The sequence below is a fragment of the Oryx dammah genome, unplaced genomic scaffold, assembly GCF_014754425.2.
Source record: "Oryx dammah isolate SB20612 unplaced genomic scaffold, SCBI_Odam_1.1 HiC_scaffold_1, whole genome shotgun sequence".
NCBI classification, from domain to species: Eukaryota; Metazoa; Chordata; class Mammalia; order Artiodactyla; family Bovidae; genus Oryx; species Oryx dammah.
In genome coordinates this window covers 10,697,668-10,713,822 of record NW_024070185.1, presented here as the reverse complement: position 1 = coordinate 10,713,822, position 16,155 = coordinate 10,697,668, and the positions used below count along the sequence as shown (strand labels likewise).

The following is a 16,155-nucleotide window of genomic DNA, read 5'->3' as shown; positions in this document are numbered from 1 at the left end:
TGAGTGCCTACCTTAACTTGGAAGTGTGGTTTACTTTCAAATCGTGCTGTTGCTGAGGTAGTAAAGTTGTACCAGGCATAAAACGTGCACACAGTTGAACTAATAGATACAAGTACACATAAAAAGTCAGGTAGCTCTGTCCCTCAGGTCTGAAAGAATGCTAGCTTCTGGCACTACACTATCCCAGACAGGTTCCCTGGCATCTCCAGAGACAGGGATGGATGGAAGGCAATTCATAGACTCCAGTGGGTGGTCTTTGCATCCTATATTCTGAAAGAGGGGCTTTCCAGGTGGTGATAGTGGTAAAGAACCCACCTGCAAGGCGGGAGACAAAAGAGACTTGGGTCAGAAAGATCCCCTGGAGGAAGGCATGGCAACGCACTGCAGTATTCTTGCCTGGAGGGTCCCATGGATGGAGGAGCCTGGCGGACTACAGTCCATAGCATCTTGAAGAGTCAGATCCAACTGAAGCAACTGAGCACACACACACGTTCTAAAAGAGAGATAGAAGGAATTCTCTGGCGGTCCAGTGGTTAAGACTCTGAGTTTCCACGGCAGGAGGCATGGGTTCAAACCCTGGCCGGGGAACTAAGATTCCACATACTATGAGGCATAGCCAGAAAACAAACCAAAACATTGAGAATCGGTTAAAGCAGAGACAGAGACATCTCAGCAGCAATGGAAAAGAACTGTCTAGAAACCACCATCCTGATAACTTATTTTGAGCTTACATACTGCATGCTAGGGTGTCCACTGGTTCCCCACCCTGCCAAACACACAGAAACCTATTTCCCTACATACTGAAAACACACACAAGGTGTTAACCATTTTTCAATTTTTCTGAGATGCTACTGATAGCTATTGCTAAGCTCTGGCTTGGAATTTACCCCTGGCCCCTCCTACATACATTTTCCCATGTGAATCCTAATTGAGGAAACATTTTTAAACAATCTGAATTTACATCCTGCTTGAAATTCACGCTGTGGGGCTTAAACAACACAGATCCTTTACTTACTCCCTTGCTGCAAAAATACTGTGTATTTTTCTTGCAAATGGACCATCGATGAGGGTAAAACAAATGTCTTTCTGTCTTGAGATGTGTAAACCTAACTTTTTTTCTTGGCCAAATTCTCAAAAGCCAAACATGGTACCAGCCTTGCCTCAAACAAACAAACAACAACAACAACAACAACAAAAGACCTTTACTTCTCATCAAGCAGGAATCAGAAGCTCTGCATTCTATTTTGCCTCACTTTGGCCATGACCTAGCCAGGAGACTCTGGGAATTCTGTCCAGCTGTCTGGAGTGGAAGAGGAGGTGGTTTGAAATACCATCCAACCCTTATGACTCCAACATCCTAAGACTAAAACCCTCTGACTCCAGGCCAAAACAAGGATCAATAATTACAAGATCTTGTTCTGAAAAATAGTTTAATATTGACTTAAAACATGGGTCCTGACAAGTCTTTGCTATAATGCCTTCTTCAAAGGAAAACCTCCAATGTCTGATTCTGACCTGAGGAGGGGTCTATGTGTTTTCTCATCAATCCTTTTAATGTAGTAACACCCCCACCTGCTGGAGTTTTAGCTTTTTGCTGTTAAAGGTGGGAGGTGGTGGTGGACGTTTTGTTGCTAAGTCATCTTGGATTCCTGGGACCCCATGGACTGAGGCCCATCAGGCTCCTCTGTCTGTGGGATTTCCCAGGCAAGAATACTGGAGCCATTTCCTACTCCAGGGGATCTCCCCTTCCCAGGGATTGAACCTGGGGATCCTGCATTGCAGGCCGATTCTTTACCACTGTGCCACAAGGGTAGGAGGTGTTTGGTAAAGGTTCCAGGCCTCGGGGCAAGCTGGGTTCCTAGAGGAGGGTTCCTCCTCACCACATCCTTTTCTAAGGAAGGTGGAGCCCTGGGCTGAGAACTTTTTCTTTCACCCTTGGGAACTCATGGCGGGGCTGCCCTGGGCTGGAGGAATGACTAAGAAACCCCTCCAGAAGTAGGCACTCAGCATGGGTCAGAATTTCCTCACTTTTCTGTAAGATGATCTCCTGGCCCCTCCTCAGAACCTCAGTACCAGCGATCCAGTGAATGCCTCTGGGACCAGAGTTCCGTGGAAACATAACCAGGAGTCTGACTATAGTGTGGGTTTGGCGTGAGCAGAGGCAGCCTGGTGGGTGGAGGCCGTGGGAAGGCCCAGGTCTCAGCCCCGAAGAGCTTCAACCGCCCTCCTTCAGCCTCAGGCCCTGTAACCCCTATCTCCAGGTGGGGGCTCCTCGAAGTTATTTAAGGAGCCCACTCCTCTTCAAGAGCAGGGGCCTGGGAATTCCCTGGCGGTCCAGTGGTTAGGACTCCATAGTTTCACTGCCAAGGGCGTGAGTTCAATCCTTGTGTCAGGGACCTAAGATCCCACAAGCTTTGAGGTGCCCAAAAAAAAGGTGCAGGGGTGAGGACGCTTCCCTGCTGGCTCAGTGGTAAAGAATCCGCATGCCAATGCAAGAGATTCGGGTTCCATCCCTGATCCAGGAAGATCCCACGTGCTAAGGAGCAACCAAGCTTGTGCACCACAACTATTGAACTTGTGCTCTGCAGCCCGGGAGCCATGCGATGGAAGCCCATGCGCCCTAGAGCCCGTGCTGTGTAACAAGAGAAGCCTGAGCACCACAGCTAGAGAGTAGCCCTCACTTGCAGCAACTAGAGAAAGTCCATGTGCAGCAACAAAGACCCAGTACAGCCAAAAAAAAAAAAAAAAAGACCAGAGGCCTTCCTCTCATTCCAGAATCAGAGAAGGCCGAGGCCTGGGTGTTCTGCCCAGCCTCTGCTCCTTGCCCTAAGAGTCTCTACTCCCCACTCCAGGCCTCTCAGAACTAGAAATGGACAAGGCCGTTCAGCCTGGCGGGTCTGCAATGTGTGTGTGTCTTATGTGTGTCTTTCATGCCTTGCATGCTGCATGTACGATCCCCTGTCGATGGGGCTGAACCTGCAAAGCCACTCCACTTTCCTGCTCCATCACCGATGGAGACATTTTGGGGTCTTGTCGGGGGCAGTTACCTGAGCTCTGGGCTCCAGGGAGGGTACAGCCCCTTCAGGGCAAAAAAGAACACCAGCAGTGCCTGAGAAGGGGCTGGCCAGCCTCTGAGTGCAGAATAGAGGCTCCAGGGCCAAGTGGACTCGACGCCCTTCCCCCAGGCTCCCTGCTCATGCCTGGGGGAGCCCCCAACCTCTGTGACTCAGCTCTCTCCCACACCCATCCCTCCATACACTGTGCCTCCAGCTTCGGGGCCCAATCCCACTGCAAAGCCCACACAGCCAGGCCCACTGAGGCAAGGTAAACAGAGGTGAAAACATCCCTGTGGGCTACATGGTGACTGACAGCCCACAGCTCTTCCAGGCTTACCCAGCACAGGCCACCCCCTGCTCTTGAGTCAGCAGGAGAAGCTGCCAAAGAGTCTGACAAGCACCCGTGGGTACACACTGGGTGGGCAGTATCTCTGCTATCCCTCTCAGGGGTCATCTTTCCACAGTCCCTCCTTTCCCACCACCCCATCAGGACTTCTCCATTTCACAGGGGAATGTCAGGGTCCTTCTCAGCTGGCTTGGCACTGTTCTACCAAAAGTCAACAGTCAACAAAGAGCTGTAGAAGGCAGTGTTCAAGAGACAAAGTAGTTTGCCCAGCTCTCAAAGAAATGTGACTCAGATATATCACTGACATCCTAGATCAGATCTAGACTCCCTTCCTTTGCCTTCAATTTTTTTTTTTCTGGCTCCTGCACGGTCAAACACATCTCTTCTAGCTGAGACATTCCCAGTCAAGCCCTTGGCTGTCCTTGAAAGGGACTCTAAATAATGCTAGAAAGCATATAGATTGCTTGTGGATTACAGCATCCAAGGTAAGGTGTGGAGAAGGACACAGCAGCCCACTCCAGTATTCTTGCCTGGAGAATCCAATGGACAGAGGAGCCTGGTAGGGCTATGGTCCACGGGGTTGCAAAGATTCGGACACGACTGAAGCAACCTGGCGTGGCACAGCAAAGGAAGATGAGCATATGGAGTCCCTGTAGATATGGGCATACCTGTCCTTAGGTACACCCATCGCTTTAGAGAGACAAAAAGCTATCACATACATTTCCCTATTGGATCCTTAATCACTGTCCTAGAAAAGGAAAGGGCAGAGGAAGTAGGAGGCAAGATAAAGGTTCAGGGACTTTGGAGAAGGTACTATTCAAGAGCAAGGTCTCTTGGCCCCGCATAGTTTGGATGGAGTGTCGCTTTAAGGACCCACTGAAACCAAGGATCAGCCTTCAGGAAACCTCACAATGGGTCCAAAGTGTGCATCTACAGTGGTGTCTGTCCATTTCCCCAGGCCCTGGATTCCTGGAGAGCCCACACCAGAGCCCATATGCCTTAGAAGAGGGTAAACAGCTTGAGCCTTTACGCAGATGGTAGATTTTAGAGCCCCCAGAATACTACGTGCTGGTACCGTTTTTTTAACTTGGCTAGAAAATTCTATTCATTGAAACTTGGCTTGGAGGCTTGCTCTTCTCTGGCGATCTCTCCAAGGTTCTACATGGAGCCCTTCATAGTGGAAGTAAGCCCTGGAAAAGACTGTTATAACTAGATAAGCTGACTTTCCTCGTAAACATTGTAGGAAGGACCCTGGTTGGAGAGACATCCATTTCTGGACTCAGTGGTCTGCCAAATGAGATCTCCAGCATCACTGCTCAGTTAGTGGCAGAGGAAAAAAACAAACAGATTCTGCTTAGCCTCAACACCTTTCCCCATATAACTACCCAGGTAGGTCAAGCTCTTTAAGGAAGTCAGTAACCGAATTTTAGCAAGCATCTCTGATGATTTGAGAAAGTCTGTCTGAATTGTGTATTACATAGGATACTAATAATTAATACTGAGTCCTAACCACGTGTCTTAACCACCAGTTACATGGATTGACTCATTTAATTCTCACAATCACTCTATGATATAAGAACACTTTTTATTCCCATTCTATAGATGAGAAAACTGAGGCACACATTACATAGTGAGGCAACCAGAAAGAAGCCTGGGCAGTCTGCCTCCAGACCCTTCCACACAACCACTGGAAACATAGCCTGCACCCCTGGGGCATAATTCTCTCTTGCTGGACAAACTGAGCCCTGGAGCAGGTAGGTAGCTTCTTTGACACTGGAGTCGGGGCCAATGGCTCCATCTCCCAGACCCCAAAACTTGTGGGGCTGCTTGGGGCAACAGCCACACCCGTGCCGACCCAGAATCCCAGTGACCCCAACAGAATTTCCTTACTGGCATCCACTGTTCTGTCTCCTTTCTCTCCTTTCTCCCCTTTTGGGCCTCGATCACCTAGAACAGAGGAGGAAAACCCACATTAGAAATGGAAATAAATCCGCATGGTGAACAAAGTCTTATCTGCAGGAGACATTAACCCCAAACCAGAGAAATGCTGAGGCAGGAGCCCGCAGAGCTGCAGGGCATGTATGGCAGGAAGGGTAAGAGCTCGAGTCAGTTACGCTGTCTGTCCAGTCCTCCTTGGGAGCAGGGTGGGTGGGCACCAAGCTGAGAAATTTCCTTCCCTCTTAATTAAAACACAGAGGAGCATCGCAGCACACACTTAAGGGAGTGCATGGTATCCCATAGGGAGAAGACAAAGAAAAGATATTCCTATTAAATAGCCAAAATTTTAGAAGCTCAAATCCAAGGTTGCTCTAATAAGCATGCAGGGAGAAAAGGAAGCAGGGAGGGTCTTCAGTTACAAGGAGAAACATAGGTTCTACATCAGGCAGATTTTTTGGTGGGGGAAGCTATAGAACACGAGGGAGAGTTTCCAGGGAATTGTGGCATTTCCTTCCCGGGAAATGGTTAAAAGAACAGAGCTCTTTTCTCAGCTAACATCTCACTCTACAAAGAAGTTGAAAGGTCCTGACACCACTCAAGGGGACATTAAAAAGACTGGGGATTCCATCCAAGTGCCTCCAGAAAGACAACTGCAAATCAAAAGCTTATGGCAAATTCTCTCATGAAAAAAAGGAAGCCAGCAAGTTCCAGGGGAAGATGCCTTGTGTGATCCAAGTTTTGAAAAAAAAAAAAAAAAAACAAAGGCAACCATATATGTAAATATGAATGTGCTTTTGGGAAAAAAGTCTGGCAGGATGTGCTCCAAAGTGTTTACAGTAGTTACTCTGAAGAGTAAGCACGTAAGAGACCACGAAAGAGGGCACTCACTGTTTACTTTAGACTTCATACATTTCTGTATTGTTAAACTGTTTTTAGTAAGCATGCACTGCTTTTGTAATGTGTTTTAAAAATCAATTTTTTAAAATGTGGATATAAGAGGAAGGAAAACCTCGGTCTGTTTAATCACCAGTCAGAAAGTAGAATAAAAATTCCCAGTGATCCAAGATTAACAGGTCATCCTTGATGTGGGGTGAGAACAAGTGAGAAGGCAAAGGCCAAGGAAAGAGTGTCAGATTTCTTCCTCTGCGATGGTGCTAGGAGGTTTGGACACTTGAAACGAACATGAAAAGATGGGAATGACTGTAAAGTGGGCTCCCCTGAAAATGAACAAGGTGACTATTAACATGAAGGAAAACAAGTCAGAAGAAACACTATTGACAGTGGAAATCTGAGAACTGGTTATAAGTTTTAACTATTTGGGGGATCAGAAGAATATGACAAACTGTAAGGAATCTGGCAGTACTGGGGGGAGGGGCTAGCCTGGGTTTGCAGTCTCCGTTTTCCTGGCCCGGTTTCCTCTCATTCCGTCACTGAATTGCAAGCACAGGAACACTCCCTTGCATTTCTATAGTGCTTTAGAGTTGACCATGTTTTCACTCATATACATTCCATGTAACCCTCATGAGAGCCCTGTGAAATATGGCATCATGAGGATTTCTAGTTTGGGGATGGAGGAACTGACGCTTAATGGGAATTCCCTGGTGGTTCAGTGGTTAGGACTCCATGCTTCCACTGCAGGGGGCATGGGTTCAATCCCTCATCCAGGAAGTAAGATCTCGTATGTCACATGGCATGGCCAAAAAGAAAAAAAAAAGGAAGAAAAGCAGCAGATGCTTAAGGAGATTCAGTGACTTGCTCAAGGTCACTCAGCGGGTCAGTGGCAGAACCAGAATTTGAATCTGGTCCACGCTCCAGTGCCCACGTTGGTGTACAGGGGCGGGTGGTGAGCAAGCATGCTCTGAGACGCACTGTTACCTTTGAAGCCACGCATGCCCATTGGTCCAGTGGCTCCCAGCTTCCCTTCATCACCCTTGGGGCCAGGCAGTCCTGGGGTCCCTCTCTCCCCTGGCAGACCTAGGGAGACAAGAAAGTTTTGGGGCCTCAGACTCAGAACCGGAAGGGCCCTCAGTGACCACTGTCTGGCTCAACCATGCATCTTCCTGTTGCCTCTGCTTCTTGATTTTTTTCAGTTAAAGATGCTGCAAAAACAGCCCAAAAGGCCAACACAAACTCTCCCCGTCAGCACCTTTAACCCAATGAGTCTGGATCCCTCCCCAAGAAAGGTCCAAGCCTACTGTGAGCAATGTTGGAGGTGCCAGTCTCATTTGGGCAAGCTCTCGTTAGCTCTACCTATGCTAGAGATTTAGATTTGCAAAAAAATTTTGAGCCTTTTGAATGCGCCAGGCACTTTCCTGAATGCTTTTCATTAAGTATCTTATTTAATTCCCCCCATAATCTGAGGTGTTATTCCACCTGTATTACCAATGAGAAAACTGAGGCCCAGAGAGGTGAGGCAACCTGCCCAAGGTCACACAGCAGACACTGTTGGAGACAGGATCTTAGCCCTGATGGGCTGGCTTCATCTCATGCTGGATGAAAAGGGATTATTGGTACTTAGGGTAGGAAGAAGATGAAATCACTCCTCATTCCATAGGAAAAAAAAATAGAAAGGTCCCTTCCCTGCAGCAAACACAGGGAAGTGTAGAGAAGGGGATGGCAGGCTGACAAGGAGGGAGGAAGTCCGAAAGCTCAATAATTGGGGCGAGACAGGCTGTTGATCTATCAGGCCCCAGGGCTCCTGGCCACAAGGCCCGTGACACCAGCCGCAGGTCACCATGGAGACCGGAAGTCAACAACTCTTATCCAGTGAGGCCTCCACCCCTGGAGGCCTGACCTAAGCCCAAAGTTATCTCTGCAAAGCAGGGCACTCTGATTAACTAATTAATTGTTCTTTCCTGCTTTGAATGTTAGTTCGTTTTCTTTGGCCTTTTTTCAAGACATGAAGAAATCTGCCTTTCACTTATGATTCCTCTACAGCAAACACCAAATGACCAGGGTCCCAAGAGGGTGGAAGGACCTCAGAAAAGGGCTTGATTCCTTCCCACCCACCCCCCAACATAACATTCCTGTAGGCCAACAGCCCTGCTGTCATGGAATTCTGAATCTCATGCAGGATATGCCCAGGGGTCCCCCATCCCATCACTGACTGAGGGAGAAAAAGAGGTTCCACTGCGCTGGAAGCCCTTGGGCATCCTTAACTTCTGAGTTTAGGGAGCTGCGCTGAGAGGCGGAGGCCAGGAGTAAAGGCCAGGCTCTGAGCTCCGCCTCCACCAGCCTCTGCTTCCTTCCCTGTTTGCAGCCTCCTTAGAGATTTAGGAAGGAGAGGGTTTGGAGGTATAATTCCTGACATAAATAAGCAGATACCTTTCCCCTGATAAGCCTCCCCTTTTCTTAAATCACTTAGAATAGGGGTCCCCAACTTCTGGGATCTAATGCCTGATGATCTGAGGTGGAGCTGAAGTAATAATAATGGAAAAAAAGTGCACAGGAAATTTAAAGCACTGACTCATCCCAAAACTATCTCCCCACCTCACCGTTCATGGAAAAATTGTCTCCCATGAAATTGGTCCCTGGTGCCGAGAAGGTTGGGGACTGCTGACTTAGAAGACTCTAAGTGCATGCATGTTCAGTCATTTCAGTTATGTTTGACTCTTTTTGACCTATGGACCATAGCCTTCCAGGCTCCTCTTGTCCATGGGATTCTCCAGGCAAGAATACTGGCGTGGGTTGCTGTGCCCTCCCCCTGGGGATCTTCCCAATCCAGGAATTGAACTCATGTCCCCTTCGTCTCCTGCATCCCAGGCAGACTCTTTACCCACTGAGCCACCTGGGAAGTCCCAAGAAGACTCTACGCTCTCCTAAATGCTGCTCACAGCAGAGGCTCCAGAATTGACAGGCTGGGATGCAAAGTTTGATAAGGCAATGGAACAGGAACTCCTGAGAAAGGCATCTTAGGAGAACACAGTCTTTCCAGAAGGTCCCCAAGTACCCTCCTATCAGCTATTGGACCTTCCAGGCTGTCACTAGGGCAGGTAACAAAGGGCAGGAGAGGACAGGTATCTACCGACTGGGGTGGTCTCCTCAGAAGCAAGGGGTCAAGTGCTGGGGACTCAGGAAATGCCGAGGGGGTGCAGCATACTTGGAAGGGTTGCTCTGGATCAGAGGACACCCTCGATTCTTTCTGATGATTCTGGTCTCAGGGGCCCTGACTCCTGGGGTGGGGAGTGGCTTCAGGGAAATGTAAGATTCCTGTGCACTCTTTTCCTTCAGATCCTGGTACTTTCTATGGAAAAGGATTTGCTCCATCTTAGTGTTACACTACTTTAAAAATGTTTTAAGCTTTCCAAATCAGAAAGATTTTTTTAACTGACTTATATTAACAGCAGGGCTTTCCTGGTGACTCAGATGGTCAAGAATCCGCTTGCTACGTGAAGACCTGGGTTTGACCCCTAGGTGAGGAAGAGCTCCTGAAGGAGAGCATGGCAACCCACTTCAGTATTCTTACTTGGGAAATCCCATGGATAAAGGAGCTTGATAGCTGCAGTCCACAAGGTCACAAAGAGTCAGACACGACTGAGAGACTAAAACACACAGTGTTACACCAACAACCTCTTAGTCTTTTAACAGAATAGGGTGTCTGAAGCTGAGTCGATTGGGGACTGTCCTGAGAGCCCCATCACCAACACCAACACTAAAACAGAAAGTCAGGGATGGATGGGGGAGCCGCTTCCCTTCCTGGTATGTCCAGGTCCCTCCCGGGGCCCCCATTACCTCGAAGTCCAGGTAGTCCAGGAATTCCAGGCTTGCCTTCTTTCCCTGCATCCCCCGGATCACCTTTGGGGCCTGGTGGTCCTGAAAGGGTGACACACAGCACTAAGGTTAGAGGACGGCTTTCTGGAACAGGTCGCCTGCAGAGGAAACAAAAACTCCCTCTGAGGGACTTCCCTGGTGGGTCAGCTGTTAAGAATCTGTCTTGCGATGCAGCAACACGGGTTTGATTCCTGGTCAGGGAACTAAGGTTCCACTTGATGCGGAGCAGCTAAGCCCTCAGGCCACAACTACTGAGCCCACAGGCCACAGTGAAAGCTTCCGTGTGCTGCAATTAAGACCTGATGCAGCCAAATAAATAAATATTAAAAAGAAAAAACCTCACTCCTACAGAAAGGAAGAGTCAAAAATATGCTTTGGAGGCACGTGGGGCTCTACCTAGTCCACCTTCGTGTATGTGTATTGAGGGTGGGGCAGGCAGAAATCAGGGAAACCTTCCTGGAAGAAGTAACATCCACAGTGAAATTGCAAGGAGGAACAGAAGTGGCTAAGTAAAGGGAGGAGCGGGAGTGTGTTATGGACTAAATGTCTGTGGCTTCCTCATTCCAACATCAAATGTATGTGTTGAAGCCCTACCCTCCTATGTGATGGTATCTGGAGTTGGGGCCTTTTGGGAGGTGATTAAGGTTAGATGAGGTCATGAGGGTGGGGCCCCCATAATGGGATTAGTGCCCTTATAAGAAGAGACCTCTGAGAGCAGTCTCTCTCCCTCCCTTCCTCACACTCGTACTGGCAAGCATGCTTTCTCTGCTATAGGAGGATCTGGCAAGAAGGCAGCCATTGCCAGGATGAAGGTTTGCATCTGAACCCAATCCTGGTCTCAGACTTCCAGCTTCCAGAACTGTGAGAAAGAAATCTCTGCCTTTTAAGCCACCCACCCAGTCTGTGGTATTGTTGTTTAGTTGCTAAGTTCTGACTCTCTGTGATCCCATGGACTACAGCCCACCAGGCTTCTCTGTCCATGGGATTTCCCAGGCAAGAATACTGGAGTGGGTTTCCATTTCCTTCTCCAGGGGATCTTCCCGACTCAGGGATCAAACCCAAGTCTCCTGCACTGGCAGGTGGATTCTTTATCATTGAACCACCAGGGAAGCCCATGGTATTGTTATAACAGCCTTAACTATCTAAGACACAGTGAAAGGGGAAAGTTCCAGGCAGAGAGAACAATCCCCATAAGAGCTTAAAGATCTGTGAGAGTTGGTAGGATTGGAAGCCGGGGGGACACATGATGGGGTAAGAAGGGTGAGAAAGTGGAGGGTCTCTGAGGCCTGGTGCAAGTGTTGAACTTGACCCCGAGGGCACCAGAAGCCACAGGAGGGACCTAAAACACAAGTGTGGCCAGATCTGCACACAAGGAAGAGCACTTGGGCTGTGGTGTTGGAAAAGGGATGGGAACAGGGGGAAATAAAGGCAGGGAGGCTAAGGAGGAGGTTGCACCCAGCTGAGAGGTGGGGGAGCCCTGAATTAGGGAAGTAGCCATGAGGAGGGATGTCAGTGGCTGTTAAGAAGTAGAAGAGACAGACCTTGGCTAATGTAGGTGAAAGCAGAGGAGGCAGCCAGGATCAGGGTCAGATTTCTCGCTTGAGCACCTGGATGGAAGAAGCGGTTTCTAAATGCTCCTTAGTGGGGCCTCCTTCCACGGTGAGGCTCCAGCATGGCAGGGATCTAGCCTGTGTGACCCGAGTCAGTCCACACATGCTGGGTTCACAAGACCACACAGGCAGCTAGCTAATGAGTGAGCGAGCCAGGGATCAGCTCAGGGCTGTCTGGCCCCATCAACCCTGCCTCGCTCATCATGCTAGACGTCACATCATTCCCAGAAGAGACCTGTCCCTTCACGCCCTGCAGCCTGCTATTCCCAGGCTGGCGATCCAGGGGCCCCTCTCCATCGATCTCCTATCACTACCTGCCCCTCCAAGGCTGCTCACTGCCACTCTCGTGGCCAAGCCTTCTCTGATCCATCATTCCTGCCACATGCGGGCATGGCCTGTTTGAACACATGTCCTTGGTACTGTTTGATGCTTATCCCACACTGCCCTGTCCTGTAGTCACAAGGGTACATGTTCTCTTTTTCCTAACAAAATGGCCAGCTCTCTGAGACAGGACCACACCCTTGGCATCCCTGTACTGGCTGTGAAGACCCAGATTCTAAACTCTCCATTCTGGCTGCTCAGTGAGACAAAAAAGAGGACCAAGGAAAATGCCCAAACTGTACTGCACTGGGTCAAACTGTCCCTGCCAATTTTATGTCCACCTGGGACCTCAGAATACGACTTTCTTTAAAAACAGAGTCTTGGCTGCTATAATTAGTTAAGATGAGATCAGATTGGAGTAGGGTGGGTCCTAAGCCAATTTCTGGTGTCCTGACAGACAGACACATGGGCAAAAGGCCAGGTGACCACAGAGGCCGAGGTTGGAATGATGCGTCTACAGGCCAAGGAACACCACGGATAGCCAGCAACATCAAAAGTAGAGAGAGAGGCCAAGAAAGATCCTCCCCCAGAGCTTTTAGAGGGAGGATGGTCCTGTGCACACCTGGATCTCAGACTTCCAGCCTGCCGAACAGTGAGAGGATCGATTTCTGTTGTTTCAAGTCACCCAGGTGCTTCCCTGGTGGCTCAGTGGTAAAGAATCCTCCTGCCAATGCAGGAGACTTGGGTTTGATCCCTGGATCAAGAAGATCCCCTGGAGGAGGAAATGGCAACCCACTCCAGTATTCTTGCCCGGGAAATCCCATGGACAGAGGAGCCTGTCCATGGGGTTGCAAACAGCTGGACACAACTGAGCAACTAAACAACAAAAAGCCACCCAGGTTGTGGTGCTCTGCCATGCAGCCCTAGGAAACCAAAACATGTATACTCGCCCCCTAGCAGTCATGCTTGCACAATACATATTTGCCAAATGAATGAGTATATGAGATCAGAGGGTGTTAAGACACACAAAACAGCCAGGCGGCCAAGATCAAGATGTACTGATACCATTCCCCAAGTTGGCACTGTCCTCAGACCCTAACCAAAGTTGACAGCAGTTTAAGAATTCAATGGCATGAGAATAGAGGAAAGAAGGAATCAACCATGGAAAAGTGCACAAATCATTAAACAAGGCATGGATCATGTGAGGAGGACCGCGGTTTGTAACCATCTTCCTCTCTTCACCAGGGATTCCCTGGTGGCTTGGCCGGTAAAGAATCTGCCTGCAATGCGGGAGACCTGGGTTCGATCCCTGGGTTGGGAAGATCCTCCGGAGAAGGGAACAGCTACTACTACTACCTACTCCAGTATTCTGGCCTGGAGAAACCTATGGACTGTATAGCCATGGGGTTGCAAAGAGTCGTACATGACTGAGCAAACTTCACTCCTCTTTTCTAGGAAGAAAAACAAAGTAAGACTGGCCATGTGGACCTCAGCTTTCAGACAACAGGATGGAGACACCACATCTGTTGGGAACACGCCTAAGATTATACAGCAGAGAAAGACAGGGGCAAGAAGCAAGTGAGCTTTACAATGCCCACGCCAGCAATCCCCTGGCCAGGTCAAAGCTGCAGCAAAAGTTGCTGACAGCAGTTCCTGAATCTCTGCCCATCACCAGTTGTCACAGGGCTGTGACCTTCCCCTGCCCCCAGACCATTCCACCCTTCTCACTCTTCCCTGCTCCTTCCTGCCCTCCCCATGGGAAACTCAGCAGCCTGGGCTCTAGCAGGTCAACGGTGCTATGGACCATGTCCTCCAATTCTTCTCACTCCAAGGTGGGTGTGACCCAACACATGGACCTTCCCAGCAGTAGTTCTGGCAAAAACAGGATGCTACCCAGTGGACTAACTCTGATGGAGAGGCATCAAGGGGGCAGAGATCACTTGGAAGGTGCGGTTTGAGGATGGAGATCTTGGGTTCAAATTCGGGGTCTGTAAAATCTAAGTAGAAATTCCTTTCTCGGGTGTTTGCAGTGAGGAGTAAGGGAACTCTGACTCCTGGATATAAACGGGCTTGAGAACCTGTGAGTAGCAAGACTGTCCCTGACCATCTGTACCCTACTCTTCAAAATGCTTCATCAGAACTATGCTGAGATTACTGAGGATGGCTATTAGAATAGCCCCATCTGAAACCCCCCTGCCAGTTCAATAAGAGCCAGATTCTAAAAATATCCTACATGTGGATAGAGTTTTTAAGATACAACTAAGTGCTTAGTGTGGGCTTCCCTGGAGGCTCAGTGGTAGAGATCCGCCTGCCAGTGTCTGGGTTGGGAAGATCCCCTGGAGAAGGAAATGGCAATCCACTCCAGTATTCTTGCTTGGGGAATCTCATGGACAGAGGAGCCTGGTAGGCTATACTCCATGAAGTCGTGAAGAGCCAGACATGACTGAGAGACTAAACAACAACAGCAAGTGGTTAGTGAAGACCTTTACTAGAGATTAACTGGGAAGAAGCCAGGGTGGCTAGTAAAGGCAGGTGCTGATTTCCAGGGCTTAGTCGTGTCCTCGGGTGGTACTAGCCAGGCTGACTCAGAGGAGCCTGGAATGTGGCCAGTCTGGGTCTCCAGGGGCCAGGCTGTCTGGAGCTCTGAGGACCAACCACTTCTTCAAATCAGCGCTGACTGCTGGTGATGCATTCTTGGGATCTATTTGTTCCTGTTCAGTCGCTAAGTCATGTCTGATTCTTTGTGACCCCATGGACGGCAGCACACCAGGCCTCCCTGTCCCTAAACAGCTCCCAGAGTGTGCCCAAGTTCATGTCTATTGAGTCAGTGATGCCATCCCACCATCTCATCCTGTCACCTCCTTCTCCTCCTGCCCTCAATGTTTCCCAGCATCAAGGTCTCCTCCAATGAGTCAGCTCTTTGCATCAGGTGACCAAAGCAGTGGAGCTTCAGTTTAAGCATCAGTCCTTCCAATGAATATTCAAGACTGATCTCCTTTAGGATGGACTGGTTTGATCTCCTTGCTGTCCAAGAGACTCTCAAGAGTCTTCTCCAACACCACAGTTCAAAAGCATCAATTCTTCGATGCTCAGCCTTCTTTACAGTCCAAGTCTCACACCCGTACATGACTACTGAAAGCCTAACTCGGGGTCTGACTACTCGGGACCTGACTTGATGTCATTTTCTCAGGAAGCCAGGCTGACAGTCTGGAGCTTGCTTGGACTCCTCCCTTTCCTCTGCCCTGCCCCCTTCACGGCTCTCATCCAGGTGATTCCCGAGGCTTGTCTCTCCCTCCTTCCTCACTGCCTCCCTCATAGGGGTCCTCCCGGCCTCCCTTCCAGGCTCCAGCTTCTCTCTCCGACCCACTGTTGCTGTCTGATTTGACCCCATCAGAATCAGGTGAACTCAGAGCCCTCAGAAGCCCCTCACACTACAATGAGCAGCCCTCTCTGTTGGAGACTCCAAATCATTCCCAACCTGACCCCTTCTGCAAACTCACAGTCTGATGCTTCTCGATACAAATTCTCCTCCACCTCAGCCAAAGCTTTCTCCTCATGGTGTCCCCAAATATTAGCCAAGTCCTTTCGCTTCTCAGAGGCCCATTGCTCTCAGCTCTGAAGCTCACCTTCACACTCACCCCTCTGATCTCAGAGGACACCAGGGCGGAACCCCCACAGAGCTGGTAGGAGCCACGAGCATCACTGTGCACAGATTCCCCAGGGAAGCATCCGAGTCTGGACAGGCCACCCTATACCCACGTGCCTGTCACTGTCACACCTCTCAGACTGTGGTCCCCAAGGAGGACAGGCCTACCTGTGGGGCTAGAACCCTGCTCTCCATGGCCCTGGGCCTCATACAGCATCCAGCACATGGGTGAGATTCAAGGAATGACTTCTGGGGAGTTGTGGAAGCTGTTATATGGTGTCAGCCATCCCAGTGGTCCCTGCATGAGCATTGTTTTTAATTTTATTGTAGTATAGTTGATTTACAATGCTGTGCTAGTTTCTTCTATATAGCAAAGTGACTCAGTTATATATATATATAATATTTTTATATTTACAATATGCCAACAAAGTCTGTCTAGTCAAAGCTATGGTTTTTCCAGTAGTCATG

General features: G+C 49.3%; 1 protein-coding gene across 1 annotated transcript in view; it reads right to left on the bottom strand.

The window, feature by feature from the left end:
• SCARA5 (scavenger receptor class A member 5) overlaps window positions 1-16,155 on the bottom strand; it is a 133,891-nt gene that overhangs the window by 30,996 nt on the left and 86,740 nt on the right. Inside the window, exons 5-7 of the mRNA XM_040237051.1 lie at window positions 10,072-10,152; window positions 7,216-7,314; window positions 5,293-5,349 (exon numbers count right to left, since the gene is read on the bottom strand). Of these exons, the coding sequence (XP_040092985.1) occupies window positions 5,293-5,349; window positions 7,216-7,314; window positions 10,072-10,152 (237 nt within the window). The remainder of the gene's footprint in view (window positions 1-5,292; window positions 5,350-7,215; window positions 7,315-10,071; window positions 10,153-16,155) is intronic.